Genomic DNA, 27218 nt, shown 5'->3' on the forward strand with positions numbered 1-27218 from the left:
CTGTGACATCACAGCACTCCATGGCACTGTAAGAGTGTTCTGTGACATCACAGCACAAATGGACATTGTTACAGTGCTCTGTGACCTTACAGCACATCTGGGCACTTCAAGAGTTCTCTGTGACATCACATCTGGGAGCTGCAACATGGCTGTGTGATATTGCACCACATGTTGGTACTGCAACGGGGCTCTATCATTGTAGCACATGTGGGAATTGCAGAGAGGCTGTGTGATATCACAGCTCATCTGGGCACTGCTACAGTGCTCCATGACATCACAACACATCTGGGTACTGCATCCAGGCTGTGTGACATCATCGAATCCTAGAGTGGTAGGGGTTGGAACGGACCATCAGAGATCATCTAGACCAACCCCCTCCTCCAGAATCAAGTTCACCTAGATCAGGTCGCACAGGAACGTGTCCAGGCTTATGCTGAAATCCTCCAAGGAAGGAGACTCCACAAGCCCTGTGGGCAGCCTGTTCCAGTGCTCCGTCTTCCTCTTCCGTGGACGTTTGACATCACAGCACAACTGAACACTGCAACAGTGCTCTGTGACATCACAGCACAGGTGCGCACTGCAACAGGAGTGTGTAATACAACAGCCCATCTGGGCTTTGCAGCGGCACTGTGTGACATGACAGCACTTTTGGGCACTGTAGCAGTGCTCTACGACATCACATCATATCTGGGCACTGAAACGGGTTTCTGTGGCATCACAGCAGACGTTGGCACTGCAACAGTGCTCTGTGACATCACGGCACAACTAGGTACTGCAGCACGGCTGTGTGACATTGCAGGAGATGTGGGCATTGCAGAGGTTGTGCTGTGTGTATTGCATCACAGCACATCTGGGCACCACTACACTGCTCTGTGACATCATTGCTTATCTAGGCACTGGAATGGGGCTCTGTGACATCACATCACATCTGAACACTGCAGCAGTATTCTGTGACGTCACATCACCTTTGGGCACAGCAACAGTGCTGTGTGACATCACAGGACGTCTGGGCACTGTAGCAGTGCTCTAAGGCTTCACATAATATCTGGGCACTGAAACAGGACTCTCTGACATTACAGCACATCTGGGCACTGCAACAGTGCTCTATAACATCATATCTCAACTGCACACTGCTACAGTGCTCTGTGACATTACAAGACATCTGAGCACTCAGTCACTGCTGTGATATATAACAGCATCACTAGGCACTGGAACGGTGCTCTGTGACATCACAGCACATCTGGGAAAGGCAGCAGTGCTCTGTGACATCACAGAACATGTGCACAGTGCAACAGGACTGTGTTACACAACAGCACATCTGGGCTTTGCAGCAGGGCTGTGTGACCTTACAGCACATCTGGGCACTGCAATAGTGCTCTGTGACATCACAGGACATCTGGGCACTGGACACACACTGCTCTGAGACTTCACATAGTATCTGGGCACTGAAACGAGACTCTGTCATCACAGCAGACGTGGGCACTGCAACAGTGCTCTGAAACATCCTATCACAAGAGGACATTGCTACAGTGCCTGTGAGATCACAGCACAAGTGGGAACTGCAGTGGTACTCTGTGACATCACAGCACATCTGGGCACTGCAACAGTGCTCTGTGACATCATAGCACATCTGGGCCCTGCAACAGGGCCGTGTGACATCACAGCACATCTGGGCATGACAAGGGGTGTGTGAAATCAGAGAACATCTAGGCACTACAACAGGACCGTGTGGCACAGCAGTACACGTGGGCATTGCAGAGGATGTGCAGTGTGTGTCGCATCACAGCACATCTGGGCAGTGCTACACTGCTCCGTGACATCATAGCATATCTAGGCACTGGAACGGGGCTGTAGGACATCACAGAAAATCTGGGCACTGCAACAAGAGTGTTTGACATCACATCACATCCAGACACTGCCGTGGGGTTCTGCGACGTCCTAGTACTAGGCAGTGCAACAGTGCTCTGTGACATCACAGCACATCTGGGAAAGGCAACAGTACTCTGTGACATCATAAGACGTGTGCACTGCAATAGGACTGTGTAACGCAACAGCACATCTGGGCTTTGCAGCAGGGCTGTGTGATATGACAGCACATCTGGGCACTGCAATAGTGCTCTGTGACATCACAGCACATCTGGACACTGGACACACAGTGCTCTGAGATTTCACATAGTATCTGGGCACTGAAATGAGACTCTGTGACATCACAGCAGACGTGGGCATGGCAACAGTTCTCTATAACATCACATCACCTCTGGATGCTGCAACAGTGCTCCGTGACATCACAGCACATCTGGGTACTGCATCTAGACTGTGTGACATCATAGAATCCTAGAGTGGTAGGGGTTGGAAGGGACCATTAGAGATCATCTAGAGCAACCCCCTCCCCCAGAATTCAGTTCACCTAGATCAGGTCGCACAAGAAAGTGTCCAGGCTTGTGCTGAAATCCTCCAAGGAAGGAGACTCCACAAGCCCTCTGGGCAGCCTGTTCTGCAGGGTTTCTTTTTCTTTGTGCAGGGGTTCTTCTTTGTTGCACGAAACGGGAGTGACCAGATGCCAATCTGATGTGCATCAGCTCCAATTTATTGTCACATCATCATCACTTCTATACCTTTTCCAAATGCTTTGTACGTGCCACAATTCATGGCAAATAGTTAATACTAAGCATCACGCACTATGCATAAGGCCTCAAAGTTTCATTTTGGTAACAACTTAAACACCAACCTCACTGTGTTTAAACACCATCCTTATTGTGCTTAAAACATCAGCCTTATTGTGTCTAAAATATCACCCCATCTGTTCGGCCTTCAGTTAGTTTTCTCTCACACTATGGTTATGCTTACCTTACGTTTAGTTACCTTTATATTATTGTTAGTTACATATGTTACCATTTATTAGTCAATTACAGTCAATCATACAATGCTAAATTGAATGCTATATTCAGTCCTCTAACAACGCTTGGTTTAATGTCCTGTCCTATCTTCTTGCTTTGACCTTGTTTCTGTTACAATCTGCTGTTTCGGTTTTCCCCTTGCTCAAGCTTGCTATGGATGTGGACGAGGAGGTGCAAGCCGGTCCATCACAACTTTATCCGTCCATAATTAACCTCAACTCCCATTGAAAAAATACAAACTGTCGGTAGAAGTTATACCACTGCGTATGAGAGCTACTAGAAAGCAGGAAGGAAGACCCCAGCTACAGTTGTACGTAGGTCCCACTGTAGACTATCAGCCAGCACTGTGTCCCATTTGCAGCTGCTTTCCTGTGGGAGCTATCTTCAGTCCCACTCATTTGGACTGCTCAGCTCCCATTGAAAAAATACATGTTGTCGGTTAAGTTATAGCACTACGTATGGGAGCTACAAGAAACCAGGAAGGCAGATCCCAGCTACAGTAGTAAGTAGGTCCCCATGCAGTCTATCAGCCAGCACCGTGTCATATTTGCAGCTGCTTTCGTTTGGGAGCTATCTTCAATACCACACTCTTTTTCTCCTCATCTCCCATTGAAAAAATACATGTTGTCGGTTAAGTTATAGACTTATAGAGGATGAGAGGTGCCAGTATAAACCAGTACGGACCAGTACGGGCCTGGTGGGGCTCCCAGTAACTCCCAGATACCCCCAAACCACCTCCCAGTCCCTTCCAGTAGCTCCAAGCAGCTCCCAGTAACCCAGAACCCCCTCTCAGTAGCTTCCAGTAACTCCAAAGCCCCTCCCAGTAGCTCCAAGGAGCTCCCAGTCAACCCAAAACCCCCTCCCAGTAACTCGCAGTGACTCCCAGTAGCTCCCAGTAACACCCAGTGACCCACAACCCCTCTCCCAGTAACTCCCAGTTTTTCCCAGTAGCTCCCAGTGACTCCCAGTAACACCCAGTGACCCACAAACCCCCTCCCAGTAGCTCCCAGTAACTCCCAGTGACCTCAAACCCCCTCTCAGTGACTCCCAGTAGCTCCCAGTGACCCCCAGTGACCCCAAACCTCCTCCCAGTGACTCCCAGTTGCTCCCAGTGACTCCCAGTGACCCCCAAACCCCCTCTCAGTCCCTCCCAGTAGCTTCCAGTTTCTCCCAGTGACACCAAACCCCCTCCCAGTCCCTCCCAGTAGCTCCCAGTGACCCACAAACCCCCTCCCAGTCCCTCCCAGTAGCTCCCAGTGACCCACAAACCCACTCCCAGTCCCTCCCAGTTGCTCCCAGTAACTCCCAGTGACCCACAAACCCCCTCCCAGTGACTCTCAGTGACCCCAATCCCCCTCCCAGTAACTCCCAGTAGCTCCCAGTAACTCCCAGTGACCCCAACCCCCCCAAACCACCCCAATCCTCTTCCCAGTCCCTCCCAGTAACTCCCAGTGCCCTCCCAGTATAAACCATACCATCAAGTGCCCCAAAACCACCCCAAATCCCCCTTAAACCACCCCAAAACCACCCCAAACCTCCCCAAACCACCCCAAACCCACCCCAACTCCCCTTCCCAGTCCCTCCCAGTAACTCCCAGTGCCCTCCCAGTACAAACCAGTACCGTCAAGTGCCCCAAAACCACTCCAAATCCCCCTTAAACCACCCCAAAACCACCCCAAACCACCCCAACCCCCCCCAAACCACCCCAACCCCCTTCCCAGTCCCTCCCAGTAAGTTCCAGTGGCCTCCCAGTTTCTCCCAGTGACCTGTACATCCCCTCCCCCCGCCCCGGGACACGACGGAAGACGGGCGAAGGTTCAACTTCAAGGTGACGTCGTGGAACGTGGACGGTCTCAGGGCCTGGGTGAAGAAAGGAGGCCTGGAGGTGGGTTAAACTGGGCTGAAACTGGGCCAGACTGGGGCGCCCCAGAGAAATGGGGCTGGAAAGGACCCAAAAAGGGGGGATTTTGACCCAAAAATGGGGTGAAAAAGGTTCAAAATGGTGGTTGAAATGAGGGAAAACGGGGCAAAATAGAGCCAAAATGAGGCCAAAATGGGTAAAAATGAGCCCAAAATGAAGCTAAAAATGGGTCTTGAAGTGGTTGAGAAGTTGGTTCAAAGGAAGGGAATGAAAATGGGCCAAAAATGAGGGATTTTGACCCAAAAATGGGGTGAAAAAGGCTCAAAATGGCGGCTGAAATGAGGTAAAATTGGGAAAATGGAGCCAAAATGAGGCCAAAATGGGTCAAAATGAGCTCAAAATGGAGCTGAAAATGGGTCTTGAAGTGGTTGAGAAGTTGGTTCAAAGGAAGGGAATGAAAATGGGCCAAAAATGAGGGATTTTGACCCAAAAATGGGGTGAAAAAGGCTCAAAATGGCAGCTGAAATGGGCCTGAAATGAGGTAAAATTGGGCAAAATGAGGCCAAAATGGGTCAAAATGGGTCAAAAGGAGCCCAAAATGGAGCTGAAAATGGGTCTTGAAGTGGTTGAGAAGTTGGTTCAAAGGAAGGGAATGAAAATGGGCCAAAAGTGAGGGATTTTGACCCAAAAATGGGGTGAAAAAGGCTCAAAATGGGCCCAAAATCAGCCTGAAATGAGGTAAAATTGGGCAAAATGAGGCTAAAATGGGTCAAAATGAGCCCAAAACGGAGCTGAAAATGAAACTGAAAATTATTAAAAAATTGGTTAAAGAATGGAACTTAAAATGAGCCAAAAATGGCCCAAAATAACCCCAAAATGCCTCAAAATGGCTCCAACAAAGGCCTAAAAATGGTGCCTGAAATGGATGAAAAAAGCCTTAAAAACACTTAAAAGTGACTCAAAATCACTCAAAATGACCCAAAATGACCCAGAAAAACCTCTTAAACACAGATTCGAAGAAATTACTCAAAAAATGACCCAAAAGTGCCTCAGAACGACCCAAAATTGCCTCAGAAACTCCTCACAAAGAGACACAAAATGGCGCCAGAAATGGATGAAAAAGGCCCTAAAAAACCACATAAAGTGACTCAAAATCACTCAAAAAGACCCAAAATGACCCAAAAAAACCTCTTAAACACAGATCCAAAGAAATGACTCAGAAAATGACCCAAAAGTGCCTCAGAACGACCCAAAAATGCCTCAAAACCCCCCCATGAAATGGCGCCCGCCAAGAGACTCAACATGACGCCTGAAACGGGCTCAAAACGGCCCCGAAACCGCCTCAAACTGCCCCAAAACTTCCCTTTCCCCCCCCCCCAGCGGGTCCAGGCTGATGCCCCTGACGTCCTTTGCCTCCAGGAGACCAAATGTGGGGCCGAGTCGGTGCCAGAGGAGCTGCAGAGCCTCGGGGCCTTCCCTCACCAGCACAGCCCCAGCGACCGGCCCAGCTACAGCGGCATGGGGCTGCTCAGCAGGACCAAACCCCTGGCTGTCACCTATGGCATGGGTGAGTAGCCAAAGCTGGGGCGCTGCTGGCCGTTTCCAGGCCCTGGGTGGCTGCCACAGGCTCGCGGGAGACATTTTGAGGCCTTCGGTGGCCATTTGGGGCCTTCAGGAGCCATTTTGAGGCCTTAAGTGGCCATTTGGGGCCTTAAGTGGCCATTTGGGGGTCTCAGGAGGCATTTTGAGGCCTTAAGTGGCCATTTGGGGCCTTAAGTAGCCATTTTGAGGCCTTAAGTGGCCATTTTGAGGCCTTAAGTGGCCATTTGGGGCCTTCAGTGGCCATTTTCAGGCCTTAAGTGGCCATTTGGGGCTCTCAGGAGCCATTTTGAGGCCTTAAGTGGCCATTTGGGGCTCTTAATGGCCACCAGAAGCTATCAGGAGCCATTTTGAGGCCTTAAGTGGCCATTTGGGGCCCTCAGGAGCCATTAAAGCCACGAAAGTGACGTTTTAGGCCTCTAAAGTCTCTTTTTAGGTCTCTAAAGTGACTCTTTAGGCCAGTAAAATGACTTTTTAGGCCAAAAAGTGACTTTTTGGGCCTCTAAATTGACTTTTTGGCCAGTAAAGTGACTTTTTAGGCCTCTAAAGTCCATTTTTGAGCCTCTAAAGCACCCTTTTGACCTCTAAAGTGACTTTTTAGGCCTCTAAAGCCCCTTTTTGGGCAACAAAAAGATTTTTTGAGCCATTAAAGTGACTCTTTAGACCTCTAAACCCTCTTTTTAGCTACTAAAGTGTCTTTTTAGGCCTCTAAAGTGACTTTTGGGACACTACAGTGACTTTTTGGCTACAAAAGAGACTTTTTAGGCCTCTAGAGCCCCTTTTTGGCCACTAAAGTGACTTTTTGTGCCTCTAAAGTCCATTTTTGTGCCACTCAAGTGAATTTTTGACCTCTAAAGTGACTTTTTAGGCCTCTAAAGTCCATTTTTGACCTCCTAAATGAATTTTTAGGCCTCTAAAGTGACTTTTTGGGCCTCTAAAGGGACTTTTTGGCCACTAAAGTGACTTTTCAGGCCTATCAAGCCCCTTTTTGACCTCTAAAGTGACTTTTTGGGCCTCTAAAGCCCCTTTTTAGGCCTCTAAATGTCTTTTTAGGCCATTAAAGTCTCTTTTGGCTACGAAAGTGACTTTTTAGACCTCTAAACCCCCTTTTTGACCTCTAAAGCCCCTTTTTGGGCCCCTAAAGTGACTTTTTTGGCCACTAAAGGACCTTTTTGGCTACTAAAGTGACTTTTTGAGCCACTAAAGTGTATTTTTAGGCCACTGGACCCCATTTTTGACCTCTAAAGTGACTTTTTGAGCCTTTAAAGTGACTTTTTAGGCCTCTAAAGCCCCTTTTTGGCCATTAAAGTGACTTTTTGGGCCACTAAAGCCCCTTTTTGAGCTACTAGAGTCCCTTTTTAGGTACAAAAGTGACTTTTTAGGCCTCTAAAGTCCCTTGTTGGGCCACTCAAGCCCCTTTTTGAGCCAATAAATCCCCTTCTTGACCTCTAAAGTGACTTTTTCGGCCTCTAAAGCCCCTTTTTAGGCCTCTAAAGTGACTTTTTGAGCCACTAAAGTGCCTTTTTAGGCCATTAAAGTTTATTTTTGAGGACTAAAGTGACTTTTTGGGCCTCTAGAGCCCCTTTTTGGGCCCCTAAAGCCCCTTTTTATCCCCGTCTGTGTGTCCCCTTGCCAGGTGACCCCGAGCTGGACGCCAAGGGTGCGTGCTGACGGCCGAGTTCCCTGTCCTGCGCGTTGTCTGCGTCTACGTGCCCAACTCCGGGCGAGGCCTGGGCCGCCTGAGCTTCCGGCAGGCCTGGGACGAGCGCTTCTGCTCCTTCGTGTCCCAGCTGGACCGGTCCAAACCGGTCGCCATCTGCGGCGACCTCAACGTCGCCCACCAGCCCTTGGACCTGAGGAACCCGTCGGGGAACAAGAGGAGCCCCGGGTTCACGCGGGAGGAGAGGGAGGCGTTCGGGGAGCTGCTGGGGGCCGGCTTCCTCGACAGCTTCCGGGTGTTTAACCCCTCGCTGCCCAACGCCTTCACCTTCTGGATCTACCTGAGCGGGGCCAGGGTCAGGAACGTGGGCTGGAGGCTGGATTACTGCCTGTGGTCCCAGAGGGGCAGGAAGGATCTGTGCGACAGCAGGATCGAGCAGCGGGCCCAGGGCAGCGACCACTGTCCCGTGGGGATCTACCTGGCGCTGGAGGGGGCAGGCTGAGGGGCAAAAATGGGGCGGGAATGGGGCAAAAATGGGTCAAAATGGAGGGAAATGGGGGGAAATGGGGCAGAAATAGGGGGAAATGGGGTGGAAATGGGGCAGAAATGGGGCAAAATGGGGTGGAAATGGGGCAGAAATGGGGCAAAATGGGGGGAAATGGCTCAAAAATGGCTGAAAATGGGGGGAAATGGGTCAAAAATGGCTGAAAGTGGGATAAAATTGGAGGATAATGGAATAAATGGGTCAAAAATGGGTCAAAATGGGTAAAAAATGGGGGGAAATGGAATAAATGGGGTCAAAAATGGGTCCAAAATGGGGGGAAATGGGTCGAAATGGGTCAAAAATGGGTCAAAATGCATCAAAAATGGGATAAAACTGGGAGATACTGGGATAAATGGGGGGAAATGGGTCGAAAATGAGTCAGAAATGGCTGAAAATGGAGGGAAATGGGTCAAAAATGGGGGGAAATGGGTCGAAAATGGGTCAAATGGCTCAAAATGGGTCAAAAAAGGGGGGAAATGGGTCAAAAATGGCTGACAGTGGGATAAAATTGGAGGATAATGGAATAAATGGGTCAAAAATGGGTCAAAATGGGTAAAAAATGGGGGAAAATGGAATAAATGGGGTCAAAAATGGGTCAAAAATGGGGAGAATGGGTCGAAATGGGTCAAAAATGGCTGACAGTGGGATAAAATTGGAGGCTAATGGAATAAATGGGTCAAAAAAGGGTCAAAATGGGTAAAAAATGGGGGAAAATGGAATAAATGGGGTCAAAAATGGGTCAAAAATGAGGGGAATGGGTCGAAATGGGTCAAAAATGGGTCAAAAATGGGTCAAAAATGGCTGAAAGTGGGATAAAATTGGAGGATAATGGAATAAATGGGTCAAAAATGGGTCCAAATGGGTCAAAAATGGGTCAAAATGGGTCAAAAATGGCTGAAAGTGGGATAAAATTGGGGGATAATGGAATAAATGGGGTCAAAATGGGTAAAAATGGGTCAAAAATGGCTGAAAGTGGGATAAAACTGGGGGACAATGAGATAAATGGGGTCAAAAGGGGTGAAAGCTGTGTGAGAGGTGAGTGCGGACAGCGTGTCCCGCCGTAAGCGAGGTCAGGGCCAGGAACGTGGGCTGGAGGCTGGGGAAATGCGTCGAAAATGGGGGGAAATGGGGCAAAAATGCGTCAAAATGGGGGAAAATGGCTGAAAATGGGGGGAAATGGGTCAAAATTTGGGGGAAATGGAGGGAAATGGGGCAAAAATGGGTCAAAATGGGGTGAAATGGGTCGAAATGGGTAAAAAATGGCTGAAAATGAGATAAAATAGGAGGATAATGCAATAAATGGGGTTAAAATGGGTCAAAAATGGGGTAAAAGGGGTGAAAAACGGGGGGAAATGGGTCTAAATGGGTAAAAAATGGCTGAAAGTGGGATAAAATTGGAGGATAATGCAAGAAATGGGTAAAAAATGAGTCAAAATGGGTAAAAAATGGCTGAAAGTGGGATAAAATTGGGGGTTAATGGAATAAATGGGGTAAAAAATGGGTCAAAATGGGTCAAAACTGGCTGAAAATGGGAGAAAATTGGGGGATAATGGAATAAATGGGTCAAAAATGGGTCAAAACTGGCTGAAAGTGGGATAAAAAACCAACACCCCTTCCCAGTCCCTCCCAGTTCCCTTCAATTTGTCCCAGTCCCCTCCCAATTGATCCCACTTCATCCCAGTCCCCTCCCAGTTCCCTCCCAGTTCATCCCAGTTGCTCCCAGTTCCCTCCAGTTCCCCTCAGTTCCCTCCCAGTTGCTCCCAGTTCCCTCCAGTTCCCCTCAGTTCCCTCCCAGTTCATCCCAGTCCCCTCCCAGTTCCCTCCAGTTCCCCTCAGTTCCCTCCCAGTTCATCCCAGTCCCCTCCCAGTTGCTCCCAGTTCCCTCCCAGCTCATCCCAGTTGCTCCCAGTTCCCTCCCAGTTGCTCCCAGTCCCTCCCAGTTGCTCCCAGTCCCTCCCAGTGCCCTCTCAGCTCATCCCAGTTGCTCCTAGTTCCCTCTCAGTGCCCTCCCAGTTCGTCCCAGTTCCCTCCCAGCTCATCCCCGTCCCTCCCCAGTTCATCCCAGTTCCATCCCATTCCCCCCGCCCCCACACACAGACGCCGCTCCGCCTCTCAGCCAATCATCTCTCTTTAGTCCCGTTGCCGGGCAGACTCCACTCCCGTAGCAACCAATCAGCGCTCGGCACCCTTCTCTCTCCGTCCAATCAGCGCCTGTGGCCGCGCTCAGGAGCAGGAGCCACTCCCAGTTCCCTCCCAGTTGCCTCCCAGTGCCAAAGGTCAGAGTCTGGGTAGGCGGCACATCCATTCTGAGGGGAAAAGTGGGGGTTTGGGGCAATTTGGGGGGATAAAATGAGCTTTTGTGGCAATTCTGAGGGGAAAAGTGGGGTTTTGGAGGAGTTTTGAGGTGAAAAGTGAGGTTTTGGGGCAATTCTGAGGGGAAAAGTGGGGTTTTGGAGGAGTTTTGAGGGGAAAGGTGGGGGTTTGGGGTGTTTCTGAGGGGAAAAGTGGAGTTTTGAGGGGAAATGTGAGGTTTTTGGGGCAATTTAGGGGGATAAAATGAGGTTTTGGGGTATTTCTGAGGGATAAAATGAGGGTTTGTGGCAATTCTGAGGGGAAAAGTGGGGTTTTGGGGTATTTCTGAGGGGAAAAGTGTGATTTGAGTGACATTTTGGGGGCAAAAGTGAGGTTTTGGGGTATTTCTGAGGAATAAAATGAGGGTTTGGGGTAATTCTGAGGGGAAAAGTGGGGTTTTGGTGGAGTTTTGAGGGGAAAAGTGGGGTTTTGGGGTATTTCTGAGGGGAAAAGTGTGATTTGGGTAAAGTTTTGAGTGGAAAAGTGAGGTTTTGGGCTATTTCTGAGGGATAAAATGAGGTTTTGGGGCAATTTGAGGGGATAAAATGAGGGTTTGGGACAATTCTGAGGGGAAAAGTGTGATTTGGGTGAAGTTTTGGGAGTTAAAGTGAGGTTTTGGGCTATTTCTGAGGGATAAAACGAGGTTTTGGGGCAATTCTGAGAGGAAATGTGGGGTTTTGAGGGGAAAAGTGAGGTTTTGGGGCAATTTTGGGGGATAAAATGAGGACTTGGGGCAATTCTGAGGGGAAAAGTAGGGTTTGGGTGGAGTTTTGAGGTGAAAAGTGGGGTTTTGAGGCATTTCCGAGAGGAAAAAGTGAGGTTTTGGTGCAACTTGGTGTGTAAGAGTTCCAGTTTGGTGGGGTTTGGATGCAAGAGTCTCCCCAGTCCATCCCAGTTCAACCCAGTTGACACACAGGAGCGGCGGCTTTTATTGAGTGGCGGAAGGATCCGCGGGGAAAGGGGCCAAACCTCGTTGGCGGAGGGATCCCATTGGGGCACATCTAGATCCAGCTCTGGGGGAGAAGGATCCTCCAAACCCCCTCCCAGTAGCTCCCGGTAACCCCCAAAACCCCTCCCAGTAACTACCAGTAACCCCCAAACCCCCTCCCAGTAACTCCCAGTAGCTCCCAGTTACCCCAAACTCCCTCCCAATAGCCCCCAGTTACCCCAAACCCCCTCCCAGTAACTCCCAGTAGCCCCTAAAGCCCCTCCCAGTAGCTCCCAGTTACCCCAAACCCCCTCCCAGTAACTCCCAGTTACCCCAAACCCCTCCCAGTAAATCCCAGTAACCTCAAACCTCTTCCCAGTAGCTCCCAGTAAGCTCCAGACCCCTTCCCACTAATTCCCAGTAGCTCCCCGTAACTCTCAGTTACCCCCAAACCCCCTCCCAGTAGCTCCCAGTAACCCCCAAACACCCTCCAGTGACTCCCAGTAACCCCCAAACCCCTCCAGTGACTCCCAGTAACTCCCACTAACCCCCAACCCCCTCTCAGTCTCTCCCAGTAACCCCCAAACACCCTCCAGTGACTCCCAGTAACTCCCAGTAACCCCCAAACACCCTCCAGTGACTCCCAGTAACCCCCAAACCCCTCCAGTGACTCCCAGTAACTCCCAGTAACCCCCAACCCCCTCTCAGTCTCTCCCAGTAACCCCCAAATACCCTCCAGTGACTCCCAGTAACCCCCAAACCCCCTCGCAGTCGCTCCCAGTCCCTCCCATTAACCCCCAAACCCCCTATCAGTGACTCCCAGTAACCCCCAACCCCCTCCCAGTCGCTCCCAGTCCCTCCCAGTAACCCCAAACCCCCTCCCAGTCGCTCCCAGTCCCTCCCACTAACCCCAACCCCCCTCCCAGTAACTCCCAGTGCCCCTCCCGTCTAGATCCGGCCGTCGGACGTTGCGCGGAAGGATCCGATCGCCTAAGCGGCCGCGGAAGGACCCGAGAGGTGACGGAAACACCCGAGAGGTGACGGAAACACCCGAGAGGTGACGGAAACACCCGAGGGGGGACGGAAACACCCGAGGGGGGACGGAAGGCGCCGAAGCGCCGCCGGGTTCGGTTCGGGCGGTCCCTCCGTTACCGGGGCAGGGGCGGATCAAGGGCTCCCGGGTGTTCCCCCGACGCTGCCGCGGGACAGGGTTCGGCTCCGGCCCCGTTCGCCTTCGGCCGAGCCGGAACTGGCGACCGAAGCGGTTCGGGACCGGGACAAGCGAGTCATGGTGGACGCGGCCACTGCCGGGAGGGGAGACACCGCGCTTTAACCCCGCCCACCGCCCCCGCCTCGGCCAATCGGCGCGCGTCTGTCCGCGCCTCAGCCAATCAGATGGCGAGGCGCCGCGGAGCTTGGCCCCGCCCAGCCGCTGCACCGTTCCATTCAACCCAGGAAGGGGGGGGTGCGACTTAATTAATCGCTAATTAAAGGGTTAATTAAGGCGCGGGGGAAGGTCGTTAGGCTCCGAACACTTTCCCCCACCGTTAATTAGCTCCGCGGTGATTCTGGTGAATGAAGTGCCCCCCCCCCCAAATTAGTCCCAGTGAGGCTCCGAGGGTTAATGGGTTAATTAGGAGCTTTATTAAGCCGCGAGGTGGTTAATTAAGCGCCCTGCTAATTAATTAGAACCACCCCCAACACAATTAACCACAAGTCCTCCCCATTAACACACCGCTGGCGTGTTAATTCCCCTTTAATCACTAATTAACGTATTAATTAGCCCCTGAAACAACTAAGCTCCTCTCCTAATTAATTAGACCCTTATTAATTAGCCAAGCCCCTCACTTAGTTAATTAGACCCCCCCACATCATTAGTGACGTTAATTAGCACACCACAGCGGCCTTCCTCATTAACTAAGGCTTTAATTAACCCCTGAAGCTACTAATTAAGCTCCTTCCCTAACTAACCAGACCCTTATTAATTAGCCAAGTGTTTCTATTAATTAATTACTCCCCAACCAATGTCATTAATGATGTTAATTAGCAACCCAAAGCAGCCCTAAGTCCACTTAACACCTAATGAACCATTTAGTTAGCACCAGGAGCAATTAGTTAAGCTCCTACCCAATTAATTAGACCCTTATTAATTAGCTGAGCCTGTCTCTTAATTAATTAGACCCCCACCCCCATCATTAACGATGTTAATTAGCAACCCAAAGCAGCCCTAAATCCATTTAACACCTAATGAACCACTTAGGAGCAATTAATTAAGCTCCTAACTAATTAATTAGACCCTTATTGATTAGCTGAGCCTGCCTCTTTATTAATTAGACCCCCACCCCTATCATTAACGATGTTAATTAGCACCCTACAGTGCATTAATGAGGTTAATTACCCCCCCAAATTGGTTCTAAGGCCATCTCATCATACATTAACCCTGCAATTAACCCCAAACCAACTAATTAAGCTCCTCCCTAATTGCCCACCCCCCCTTCATTAATTGCACTAATTAAGGCTGCTAATTAGCTCATTAGCCAGTCACTGTAGCCCATCCCCTGCACAAAGTACTTGAAGGCCTCGGTCAGCTTCGCTGGCTGCGGGGAAGGGGGGGGGCGTGGCCATGTGACGTCACAGAGGGGCGCGAGTTGGGCGTGGCCACTCCCCCTTCTCTGTCAGGCCACGCCCACGCCGTAAGCCACCCCCCCACACTCCCTTCCCCTTTAGCTGGGTGAGTTGGGGTTGGCTGCCCCCGTCTGCCATCTGGGGGGGGCAAAGGGGGCACTGGGAGTTACTGGGAGGGACTGGGAAGGGGGGGTTGGGGGTGACTGGGAGGAGCTGGGAGGGGGTTTGGGGGTTACTGGAAAGGACTGGGAGGAGCTGGGAGGGGGTTTGGGGTTACTGGGAAGGACTGGGAGGAGCTGGGAGGGGGCTTGGGATATACTGGGACGGGCTGGGAGGGACTGGGAGAGGGTTCGGGCTCACTGGGAGGGACTGGGAGGAGGTGGGAGAGGTTTTGGGGGTCACTGGGAGGAGCTGGGAGGGGAGCTGGGGGTGACTGGGAGCTACTGGGCGTTACTGGGAGACACTGGGAGACAATGGGGGGTTATGAGGGCGTCACACAATAAGGAGGGGTCACAGAGGGATCATGTGCGGTGATTGAAGGGTCATGGGGTCACGGTGGGGTCACGGAGGGGGTCACAGGGTCAGGGAGAGGTCATGGGGTCACATAGGGTCATAGGGCAAAGAGGGGTCACAGGGGCAAGGGGGGGTCATAGGGGATGTGTGGGGTCACAGGAGGCGTGGGGGGTCATGAGGGGTCACAGAAAGGTCATGGGGTCATGGAGGGGTCATGGGGTCACAGAGGGAATAGGAGGGTCATGGAGGGGTCATCGGGGTCACTAAGGGATCCTGGATGAGTCATGGGGGTCACAGAGAGTAAGAGGGGTCATGAAGGGTCATGGGTCATGGAGGGGTCAAGGGGGGTCCTGGGGTCACCGGGGGTCACAAGGGGGTCACAGGAGGAGTCAGAGGTCAGGGGTGACTCACTGCAGGCTGCTGGCGCCACTGCGCTGCAGCCTCAGATCCCCGCGGCTGGGAAGGGGTTAAACACACCTGGCCTCTCCACAGCTCCCATACGCTGTGGTATAATTTAAGAGGGGGCATGTGTTATTTGAAAGGGAGCTGAGCAGTCCAAGTGAGTGGGTATGAAGATAGCTCCCACAGGAAAGCAGCTGCCAATGTGACACCATGCTGGCTGATAGACTGCATGGGGACCTACTTACTACTGTAGCTGGGGTCTGCCTTCCTGCTTTCTTGTAGCTCCCATACTCAGTGGTATAACTGAAAAAATACATGTTGTGGGTTAAGTTATATCACCGCACATGATCCCTCTGTGACCCCTCCTTATTGTGTGACGCCCTCATAACCCCCCATTGCCCCATGACCCTACAGGACCCCACGACCTCCCCTTGATCCTGTGACCCTGCGATGACCCCGTGACCTCCCGGTGACCCCTCCATGACCCCTCTGTGAGCCCTCATGACCTCCTTTTGCCCCTTTCACCCCTCCTGGCCCCGTGGCCTTACGTGACCCCACGACATCCCCCTGACCCTGTGACCTCCCTGTGACCCCGCCGTGACCCTGTGACCTCCCGTTTACTCCGTGACCCCCGTGGTGACCCCCTGACCCCTCTAGCTGCCCCGTGCTTTTGGTGGTCGGTGAGAACTCCCCCGACGAGGACTCCGTGGTGAGTTTTGGGTGGCGTTGGGGGGTGGGGTCGTGGCCACGTGCTGTGACCCCTCCATTACCCCGTTAAGCCCCGCCCTCTCCCCTTTGCCCCTCCCCCCCCAGGTGGAGTGTATTGTCAAGCTCGACCCGACCCAAACTTCCTTCCTCAAGGTGACCTTTGACCTCTGACCCCAGGCACTCCCAGTGCCTCCCATTGACCCCCAAACCTGTCCCAGTGACTCCCAGTAACCCCCAAACCCCCTCCCAGTAACTCCCAGTTACCCAAAATCCATTCCCAATGACTCCCAGTAACTCCCAGTGACCACCAAACCCCCTCCCAGTATCTCTCAGTGAGTCCCAGTGACTCCCAGTTACCCCCAACCCCCTCCAGTGTCTCCCAGTGACTCCCAGTAACTCCCAGTAGCTCCCAGTCACCCCCAGCTCCCCTCCCAGCTCCTCCCAGTGCCCCCAAAACCTCTCCCACCTCCTCCCAGTCCCTCCCAGTGAGCCCGAACCCTCTCCCAGTCCCTCCCAGCCCGTCCCAGTATATCCCAAACCCCCTCCCAGCTCCTCCCAGTCCTTTCCAGTAACCCCCAAACCCCCTCCCAGTAACTCCCAGTCACCCCCAACCCCCCCTTCCCAGTCCCTCCCAGTAACTCCCAGTGCCCCCTTTGCCCCCTCAGATGGCAGACAGGGGCGGCCAACCCCAACTCACCCAGGTAAAGGGGGGGGGAATGTGGGGGGGGGGGGGGGGTGGCTTACGGCGTGGGCGTGGCCTGACAGAAGGGGGCGTGGCCACGCCCAAGCCGCGCCCCTCTGACGCACGCCATCTGATTGGCTGAGGCGCGGACAGACGCGCGCCGATTGGCCGAGGCGGGGGCGGTGGGCGGGGTTAAAGCGCGGCCTCTCCCCTCCCGGCAGTGGCCGCGTCCACCATGACTCGCTTGTCCCGGTCCCGAACCGCCTCGGTCGCCAGTTCCGGCTCGGCCGAAGGCGAACGGGGCCGGAGCCGAACCCTGTCCCGCGGCAGCGTCGGGGGAGGACCCGGGAGCCCTTGATCCGCCCCTGCCCCGGTAACGGAGGGACCGCCCGAACCGAACCCGGCGGCGCTTCGGCGCCTTCCGTCCCCCCTCGGGTGTTTCCGTCACCTCTCGGGTGTTTCCGTCACCTCTCCGGTGTTTCCGTCACCTCTCGGGTCCTTCCGCCGCCGCTTAGGCGATCGGATCCTTCCGCGCAACGTCCGACGGCCGGATCTAGACGGGAGGGGCACTGGGAGTTACTGGGAGGGGGGTTGGGGGTTAGTGGGAGGGACTGGGAGCGACTGGGAGGGGGTTTGGGGTTACTGGGAGTCACTGATAGGGGGTTTGGGGGTTACTGGGAGGGACTGGGAGCGACTGCGAGGGTGTTTGGGGGTTACTGGGAGCGACTCGGAGGGTGTTTGAGGGTTACTGGGAGGGGGTTTGGGGTTACTGGGAGGGAGTGGGAGCGACTGGGAGGGGGTTTGGGGGTTACTGGGAGTCACTGGAGGGTATTTGGGGGTTACTGGGAGAGACTGAGAGGGCGTTAGGAGTTACTGGGAGTCACTGGAGGGTGTTTGGGGGTTACTGGGAGTTACTGGAAGTCACTGGGAGGGACTTGGAGGGGTTTGGGGGTTACTGGGAGTCACTGGAGGGTGTTTGGGGGTTACTGGGAGCTACTGGGAGGGGGTTTGGGGGTAACTGAGAGTTACTGGGAGGTACTGGGAATTAGTGGGAAGGGGTCTGGAGCTTACTGGGAGCTACTGGGAAGAGGTTTGAGGTTACTGGGATTTACTGGGAGGGGTTTGGGGTCACTGGGAGTTACTGGGAGGGGGTTTGGGGTAACTGGGAGCTACTGAGAGGGGCTTTGGGGGCTACTGGGAGTTACTGGGAGGGGGTTTGGGGTAACTGGGAGCTACTGGGAGTTACTGGGAGGGAGTTTGGGGGTTACTGGTAGTTACTGGGAGGGGGTTTGGGGGTTACCGGGAGCTACTGGGAGGGGCTTTGGAGGATCCTTCTCCCCCAGAGCTGGATCTAAATGTGCCCCAATGGGATCCCTCCGCCAACGAGGTTTGGCCCCTTTCCCCGCGGATCCTTCCGCCACTCAATAAAAGCCGCCGCTCCAGTGTGTCAACTGGGATGGACTGGGGAGACTCTTGCATCCAAACCCCACCAAACTGGAACTCTTACACACCAAGTTGCACCAAAACCTCACTTTTTCCTCTCGGAAATGCCTCAAAACCCCACTTTTCACCTCAAAACTCCACCCAAACCCTACTTTTCCCCTCAGAATTGCCCCAAATCCTCATTTTATCCCCCAAAATTGCCTCAAAACCTCACTTTTCCCCTCAAAACCCCACATTTCCTCTCAGAATTGCCCCAAACCCTCATTTTATCCCCTCAGATTGCCCCAAAACCTCATTTTATCCCTCAGAAATAGCCCAAAACCTCACTTTTCCACTCAAAACTTTACCCAAATCACACTTTTCCCCTCAGAAATACCCCAAAACCCCACTTTTCCCCTCAAAACTCCACCAAAACCCCACTTTTCCCCTCAGAATTGCCACAAACCCTCATTTTATCCCTCAGAAATACCCCAAAACCTCATTTTATCCCCCCAAATTGCCCCAAAACCTCACATTTCCCCTCAAAACTCCACTTTTCCCCTCAGAATTGCCACAAAGCCCCACCTTTCCCCTCAAAACTCCTCCAAAATTCCACTTTTCCCCTCAGAATTGCTCCAAAACCTCACTTTTCACCTCAAAACTCCACCAAAACCCCACTTTTCCCATCAGAATTGCCCCAAACCCTCATTTTATCCCCCAAAATTGCCCCAAAACCTCACTTTTCCCCTCAAAATGTCACTCAAATCACACTTTTCCCCTCAGAAATACCCCAAAACCCCACTTTTCCCCTCAGAAATACCCCAAATCCTCAATTTTCACCTCAAAACTCCACCAAAACCCCACTTTTCCCCTCAGAATTGCCACAAACCCTCATTTTATCCCTCAGAAATACCCCAAAACCTCATTTTATCCCCCCAAATTGCCCCAAAACCTCACATTTCCCCTCAAAACTCCACTTTTCCCCTCAGAAACACCCCAAACCCCCACCTTTCCCCTCAAAACTCCTCCAAAACCCCACTTTTCCCCTCAGAATTGCCCCAAAACCTCACTTTTCACCTCAAAACTCCTCCAAAACCCCACTTTTCCCCTCAGAATTGCCACAAAAGCACATTTTATCCCCCCAAATTGCCCCAAACCCCCACTTTTCCCCTCAGAATGGATGTGCAGCCTACCCAGACCTTTGGCACTGGGAGGCAACTGGGAGGGAACTGGGAGGCAACTGGGAGCGGCTCCTGCTCCTGACCGCGGCCACGGGCGCTGATTGGACGGAGAGAGGAGGGCGCCGAGCACTGATTGGTTGCTACGGGAGTGGAGTCTGCCCGGCAACGGGACTAAAGAGAGATGATTGGCTGAGAGGCGGAGCGGCGGCTGGATGGGGGGGAATGGGAGGGAACTGCGATGAACTGGGGAGGGAACTGGGGAGGGACGGGGATGAGCTGGGAGGGACTGGGAGGGAACTGGGACGAACTGGGAGGGCACTGAGAGGGAACTGGGAGCAACTGGGAGGGAACTGGGAGCAACTGGGATGAGCTGGGAGGGCACTGAGAGGGAACTGGGAGCAACTGGGAGGGAGCTGGGAGCAACTGGGATGAGCTGGGAGGGCACTGAGAGGGAACTGGGAGCAACTGGGAGGGAACTGGGAGCAACTGGGATGAGCTGGGGGGGACTGAGGGGGCTGGGAGCAACTGGGAAGGAACTGGGATGAACTGGGGAGGAACTGGGAGGGAACTGGGAGCAACTGGAATGAGCTGAGAGGGCACTGGGAGGGAACTGGGATGAACTGGGAGGGAACTGAGGGGAACTGGAGGGAACTGGGAGCAACTGGGATGAACTGGGAGGGAACTGGAGGGAACTGGGAGCAACTGGGATGAACTGGGAGGGAACTGGGAGGGGACTGGGATGAACTGGGATCAATTGGGAGGAGACTGGGACAAATTGAAGGGAACTGGGAGGGACTGGGAAGGGGTTTTGGTTTTTTATCCCACTTTCAGCCAGTTTTGACCCATTTTGACCCATTTTTTACCCCATTTATTCCACTAACCCCCAATTTTATCCGACTTTCAGCCATTTTTTACCCATTTTGACCCATTTTGACCCATTTTTTACCCATTTATTGCATTATCCTCCAATTTTATCCCACTTTCAGCCATTTTTTACCCATTTTGACCCATTTCCCTATTTTTCACCCATTTTTACCCCATTTTTGACCCATTTTAACCCCATTTATTGCATTATCCTCCAATTTTATCTCATTTTCAGCCATTTTTGACCCATTTTGACCCATTTCCCCCCATTTTCAGCCATTTTTGACCCATTTTTGCCCCATTTCCCCCATTTTTGACCCATTTCCCCCCATTTTGACCCATTTTTGACCCATTTCCCTCCATTTTTGACCCATTTCCCGTTTTCAGCCATTTTGACCCATTTTCGACCCATTTCCCCCCATTTTGACCCATTTTTGCCCCATTTGCCCCCATTTTCCCCCAAATTTTGACCCATTTCCCCCCATTTTCAGCCATTTCCCCCCATTTTTGATGCATTTTTGCCCCATTTCCCCCCATTTTGACCCATTTTTGTCCCATTTTTGCCCCATTTCCCCCCATTTTCGACCCATTTTCCCAGCCTCCAGCCCACGTTCCTGGCCCTGACCTCGCTTACGGCGGGACACGCTGTCCGCACTCACCTCTCACACACCTTTCACCCCTTTTGACCCCATTTATCTCATTGTCCCCCAGTTTTATCCCACTTTCAGACATTTTTGACCCATTTTGACCCATTTATTCCATTATCCTCCAATTTTATCCCACTTTCAGCCATTTTTTACCCATTTTGACCCATTTTGACCCATTTTTGACCCATTTATTGCATTATCCTCCAATTTTATCCCACTTTCAGCCATTTTTGACCCGTTTTTTACCCATTCCCCCCATTTTTTACCCATTTTTTACCCCATTTATTCCATTTCCCCCCATTTTTGACCCATTTTGAGCCATTTGACCCATTTTCGACCCATTTCCCCCCATTTATCCCAGTATCTCCCAGTTTTATCCCATTTTTGATGCATTTTGACCCATTTTTGACCCATTTTGACCCATTTCCCCCCATTTTTGACCCATTTTTTACCCCATTTATTCCATTTTCCCCCATTTTTTACCCATTTTGACCCATTTTTGACCCATTTATTCCATTATCCTCCAATTTTATCCCACTTTCAGCCATTTTTGACCCATTTCCCCCCATTTTCAGCCATTTTTGAGCCATTTCCCCCCATTTTGCCCCATTTCTGCCCCATTTCCACCCCATTTTGCCCCATTTCTGCCCCATTTCCACCCCATTTCCCCCCATTTCTGCCCCATTTCCCTCCATTTTAACCCATTTGTGCCCCATTCCCGCCCCATTTTTGCCCCTCAGCCTGCCCCCTCCAGCGCCAGGTAGATCCCCACGGGACAGTGGTCGCTGCCCTGGGCCCGCTGCTCGATCCTGCTGTCGCACAGATCCTTCCTGCCCCTCTGGGACCACAGGCAGTAATCCAGCCTCCAGCCCACGTTCCTGGCCCTGGCCCCGCTCAGGTAGGTCCAGAAGGTGAAGGCGTTGGGCAGCAAGGGGTTAAACACCCGGAAGCTGTCGAGGAAGCCCGCCCCCAGCAGCTCCCTCTCCTCCCGCGTGAACCCGGGGCTCCTCTTGTTCCCCGACGGGTTCCTCAGGTCCAAGGGCTGGTGGGCGACGTTGAGGTCGCCGCAGATGGCGACCGGTTTGGACCGGTCCAGCTGGGACACGAAGGAGCAGAAGCGCTCGTCCCAGGCCTGCCGGAAGCTCAGGCGGCCCAGGCCTCGCCCGGAGTTGGGCACGTAGACGCAGATGATGCACAGGGCAGGGAACTCGACTGTCAGCACGCGGCCCTCGGCGTCCAGCTCGGGGTCACCTGGCAAGGGGACACACAGATGGGGATAAAAAGGGGCTTTAGGGGCCCAAAAAGGGGCTCTAGAGGCCCAAAGTCACTTTAGTCCTCAAAAATCAACTTTAATGGCCTAAAAAGGCACTTTAGTGGCTCAAAAAGTCACTTTAGAGGCCTAAAAAGCGACTTTAGTGGCTCAAAAAGTCACTTTTGTACCTAAAAAGGGACTTTAGTAGCTCAAAAAGGGGCTTTAGTGGCCCAAAAAGTCACTTCAGTGGCCAAAAAGGAGCTTTAGAGGCCTAAAAAGTCACTTTAGGGGCCCAAAAAGGGGCTTTAGAGGTCAAAAGGGGGCTTTAGCAGCTCAAAAAGGGGGTTTAGAGGTCTAAAAAGTCACTTTCGTAGCCAAAAGGGACTTTAATGGCCTAAAAAGACATTTAGAGGCCTAAAAAGGGGCTTTAGAGGCCCAAAAAGTCACTTTAGTGGCCAAAAAGTCCCTTTAGAGGCCCAAAAAGTCACTTTAGAGGTCTAAAAAGTCATTTTAGAGGTCAAAAAGGGGCTTTAGAGGCCTAAAAAGTCACTTTAGAGGTCAAAAATTCACTTGAGTGGCACAAAAATGGACTTTAGAGGCCTAAAAAGTCACTTTAGTAGCCAAAAAGTCATTTTAGAGGCCCAAAAAGTCACTTTAGTGGCCAAAAAGGGGCTCTAGAGGCCTAAAAAGTCACTTTTGTAGCCAAAAAGTCACTGTAGTGTCCCAAAAGTCACTTTAGAGGCCTAAAAAGACACTTTAGTAGCTAAAAAGAGGGTTTAGAGGTCTAAAGAGTCACTTTAATGGCTCAAAAAGTCATTTTATTGCCCAAAAAGGGGCTTTAGAGGCCTAAAAAGTCACTTTAGAGGTCAAAAGGGTGCTTTAGAGGCTCAAAAATGGACTTTAGAGGCCTAAAAAGTCACTTTACTGGCCAAAAAGTCAATTTAGAGGCCCAAAAAGTCACTTTTTGGCCTAAAAAGTCATTTTACTGGCCTAGAGTCACTTTAGAGGCCTAAAAAGAGGCTTTAGAGGCCTAAAACGTCACTGTCGTGGCTTTAATGGCTCCTGAGGGCCCCAAATGGCCACTTAAGGCCTCAAAATGGCCACTTAAGGCCTAAAAATGGCTCCTAAAGGGCCCCAAATGGCCACTGAAGGGCCCCAAATGGCACTTAAGGCCTCAAAATGGCTCCTGAGAGCTTCTGGTGGCCATTAAGAGCCCCAAATGGCCACTTAAGGCCTCAAAATGTTAGCATTACTGTATATGGAAAGTTAGAAGTAGTTAGGCTAAGGTCTGTATCGAGGCCTAGTGAGCAGTGTGGGATGTTGATGTAACCTAGCAGTCTAGGGAACTATTGGGGCATGCTGAGCTTGTGCATTCTTGCTCAAACAAAGCAAAGTGATTAGTGAAGAATGCTGAACGCTGAATGTAATAAGTAATGGTAAAAGTTGTTATTGTTGAGCAAATCGAGTGGGATTCAGTTGTGTTGTGCATGTTGTTATAAGCAATGACTCTGTTTGTGTAAGGTTTATTATGTCTTGTAATAGTAGTTAAGTGGTTAAGCCAACACCTGGGCAGCGCTGGGAAGGTGCAACAAAATAGCGAAACTTCAAAGGCAGGAACACCCAGCAACATTTTTCACCAATCTGGAGCTGGTAGATGAGCAAGGACGACGCGTGGACACTGTCGACTGACCAACCAGAGACCGATTCGACGCAGTGTCCCAGCCCATGAAGGGGGGGAAAACATATATAAGGACATGCAAAGGATGAATGTGTGTGCCGTGGCGGAACTGTTGCACTTCCCCCGGTCACCCAGCGCTGTTTGCCCTTTTATCGCTTGCTACAATTGGTTTAATAAAGTTCTGTTTGGTTAAGAAAGCTTTAGAGGCTGATTCCTCTATAACAATTTGGTGCCGTGACTCGGATTCTCGAGCTTCGGCGGAGGACCCTCGCACATCGGGACGGCGCGCCTCGTCTTTTTTTTGACGATCCCGGGGTGAGTTGGGGACTCCTCGAGGCCCTTGAATTCCGAACCCTAAATTTCGATAATTGGTCAAAGAATTGAACCCCGTAAACTTTGTGCACGAAGAACCGGACGAAGACCCCAGGGAGGGTAAGGATTCCGTTCAGAACTGGACGAAGACCCCAGGGAGGGTAAGGATTCCGTTCAGAACTGGACGAAGACCCCAGGGAGGGTAAGCGATTCCGTTCAGGACTGGACGAAGACCCCAGGGAGGGTAAGGATTCCGTTCGGTTGGGGTGGGTTTCCTGGAGTGTGCTTGAGTGAGACGCCCCCCCCTTGGGGAAGCGAAGTGAGTGTGGACCCTGCCTCAGGGCAGGGCGGGACTCTCTTGTAGTGCGGTTCTCATTGCCCGCGAGGGCGTGAGCCACGAACGAGGGGTGCGTGTGTGTGTGTGTAAGAAGGCACTCCGGAAGATGGGACAGAAGAAGAGCAAGCCTTCTGATCTCATGGGGAAGGGACCCAAGGAGAGGTTACCAGATATTCCCCAAGATTCCCCATTGGGCCTTATGCTCAGGCAATGGGAAGTTGCGCCTTGCACAAGAAACAAAAGTAGGGAAAAGATGGTTTATTATTGCATGTGTGTCTGGGGAAACCAGCAAATTAGACCAGATCACTTGTGTTGGCCAATTTTTGGGACATATGACAATTGGATTTGTCAGGCTCTAAACCTTTACGTAAATGATAAGGAGCCCTTTAATTCTGAGGAGAGCGAGTACGCGCGTTGTTGGCCATCTTCTGCTACTCGTGCTGGGATTTTCGCTTTAGGAGAAAATAAATCTGGCCATAAGAAGAGGGTCCCTGAGGAACCTCCATCCCCTCCCCCTCCCTATGATCCCCCGCCGGTAGAAAATCCAAGACCCGCCTCTCCCCCTGTGCCTTCGGCCCCTGAGGAGGATCCTGATTCTTCGGGGACAGTCGGGGGGACCCGAAGACTCACGAGGAGTCAGGCTAGACAGCAAATAACATCAGAAACGGGGCTACAAACATCATCGAAAACAGGGCTATAGCCACTAAGAGAAACAGCAATGGGAGGCCCACAACCCGCGTTGGGATTTGTGTCAGTGCCTTTAAACTCGGGGGATGTAAGAGAGTTTAAGAAGGAAATGGGGAGTTTGTTAGAGGATCCCTTAGGAGTTTCGGAAAGGATAGACCAGTTTCTAGGACCTAACCTATATACCTGGGAAGAACTGCAAGCCATTTTTGGGAAACTATTTACCGTGGAAGAGCGGGAGATGATCCGAAGGGCTGGGATGAGAGTCTGGGACCAGCAACACCAACAGGGACCGGCTGCTGACATTAAGTGGCCCCAGCAGCGCCCTAATTGGGATAATCAAAACCCGGAACACAGGGGCCATATGGGAGATCTCCGCACTATAGTCGTACAGGGGATTAAGGAATCAGTCCCTCGAGGGCAGAACATAAATAAAGCCTTTAATGAACAACAAAAGAAAGATGAGACTCCCACAGAATGGTTAGAAAGATTAAGAAAGAGCTTGCAGCTTTATTCTGGGATAGACCCTATGACACCGGTCGGGCAAGCCCTTCTAAAAACTCAGTTTGTGGCAAAGTCATGGCTGGATATTAGAAAGAAGTTAGAAAAGTCGGAAGATTGGCAATGGATTGAAAATTACAGCAACAAGGTTAAGTTCTTATATCAGAAACTAGTGGGGGAAGGTCTGATGAAATGGAATACAGAGGATGACGAGCAATTAGAGAATTTAAAAACTGATTTAGTAAATGCCCCAGTATTGAGTCTGGTGGATACCCGGAGGCCTTTCTATCTATTTGTTAACACGGAGGGTGGAACGGCCTTCGGGGTCCTAACGCAGGAATGGGCAGGTAAAAAGAAACCCGTGGGGTATTATTCCAAGTTATTAGATCCAGTTAGTCGTGGTTGGCCTACTTGTTTACAGGCCATAGTTGCTACTGCCCTCTTAGTCGAAGAAACTGGAAAAATAACGATGGGAGGAGAATTAAAGGTATACACCCCTCATAATATACGAGGAGTATTACAGCAGAAAGCTGATAAATGGATTACGGATGCCAGGTTACTGAAATATGAGGGGATCTTATTGCACTCTCCCAAGTTAGAGCTTGAAACAACTAATTTGCAAAATCCAGCTCAATTTTTGTATGGAGAACCGAGCGAATCTCTTTCCCATGATTGTATCAGGGTAATAGAATATCAAACCAAGATGAGGGAGGATTTAGAGGAAGAGGAGTTGTTATGCGGAGAGAAATTGTTTGTAGATGGATCATCTCGGATAGTGAACGGGAAAAGGAAGTCAGGATACGCTATAATAGACGGGAGCAGTTGGACAATTAAAGAATCAGGCCCCCTTAATATAAGTTGGTTGGCACAAGCCTGCGAACTATTCGCAGTATTGAGGGCATTACAGTTGTTAAAAGATAAGAGAGGAACAATATTTACGGATTCTAAATATGCATTTGGGGTAGTTCACACGTTCGGAAAAATTTGGGAAGAAAGGGGCCTAATGAATTCTCAAGGTAAGGGATTAATACATGAGACCTTAATAAAGCAAACTTTGGAGGCATTAAGAGGGCCCAAACAAATTGCGGTAGTTTATGTAAAGGGCCATCAAAAGGGAACCTCCACACGAATAAGAGGGAACAATTTAGCAGACGAGGAAGCTAAGAAAGCTGCGTTACTGGTGATAAAAGCAATTGAACAAGATCCTGTACAAACTAAGTATACTATGAAATTCACAAATCAGGAAAAAGGAAAATTGGAGCAAATGGGAGTAGTTGAACGAGAAGGGAGGTGGTGGTTACCTGATGAGAGAGAAATGCTCCCAAAAGGAGTAGCTTGGCGAGTTTTGAGAGAGTTTCATAGGCAAACCCATTGGGGAGTGCAGGCTCTAGTAGATCAATTTGCCAATAAATATATGACCCTGGGGGTGTATGATCTAGCAAAAAGAATTGTTGGAGAATGTTTAACATGTCAAAGGATAAATAAACAGCACCTTAGGGAAAGAGTCCCTGGGGGAAGGCAACTAGCCAAGAAGCCATTCGAAAGGATTCAGGTAGACTTTATGGAGTT

The 27218-nt window shown here is 51.2% G+C and overlaps 2 protein-coding genes and 1 pseudogene across 2 annotated transcripts in view; 1 reads left to right on the forward strand and 2 right to left on the reverse strand.

Moving 5' to 3' along the window:
• Positions 1-4677: 4677 nt before the first annotated feature.
• LOC133629194 (DNA-(apurinic or apyrimidinic site) endonuclease-like) lies at positions 4678-8519 on the forward strand (annotated as a pseudogene).
• Positions 8520-13008: 4489 nt separating this feature from the next.
• The window catches only part of LOC133629195 (protein NDRG2-like), a 39068-nt gene continuing 24858 nt past the window's right edge, over positions 13009-27218 (reverse strand). Inside the window, exons 6-7 of the mRNA XM_062019855.1 lie at positions 14387-14438; positions 13009-13145 (exon numbers count right to left, since the gene is read on the reverse strand). Of these exons, the coding sequence (XP_061875839.1) occupies positions 13009-13145; positions 14387-14438 (189 nt within the window). The remainder of the gene's footprint in view (positions 13146-14386; positions 14439-27218) is intronic.
• Positions 21622-24655, reverse strand: LOC133629196 (DNA-(apurinic or apyrimidinic site) endonuclease-like). The gene is made up of 3 exons (XM_062019856.1): positions 24632-24655; positions 24055-24169; positions 21622-22136 (listed from the first exon to the last, which is right to left on the reverse strand). The coding sequence occupies exons 1-3, from the start codon at positions 24653-24655 to the stop codon at positions 21622-21624; spliced, it is 654 nt and encodes a 217-aa protein (XP_061875840.1).

Source organism: Colius striatus, unplaced genomic scaffold, assembly GCF_028858725.1.
Source record: "Colius striatus isolate bColStr4 unplaced genomic scaffold, bColStr4.1.hap1 scaffold_34, whole genome shotgun sequence".
Lineage (NCBI taxonomy): Eukaryota > Metazoa > Chordata > Aves > Coliiformes > Coliidae > Colius > Colius striatus.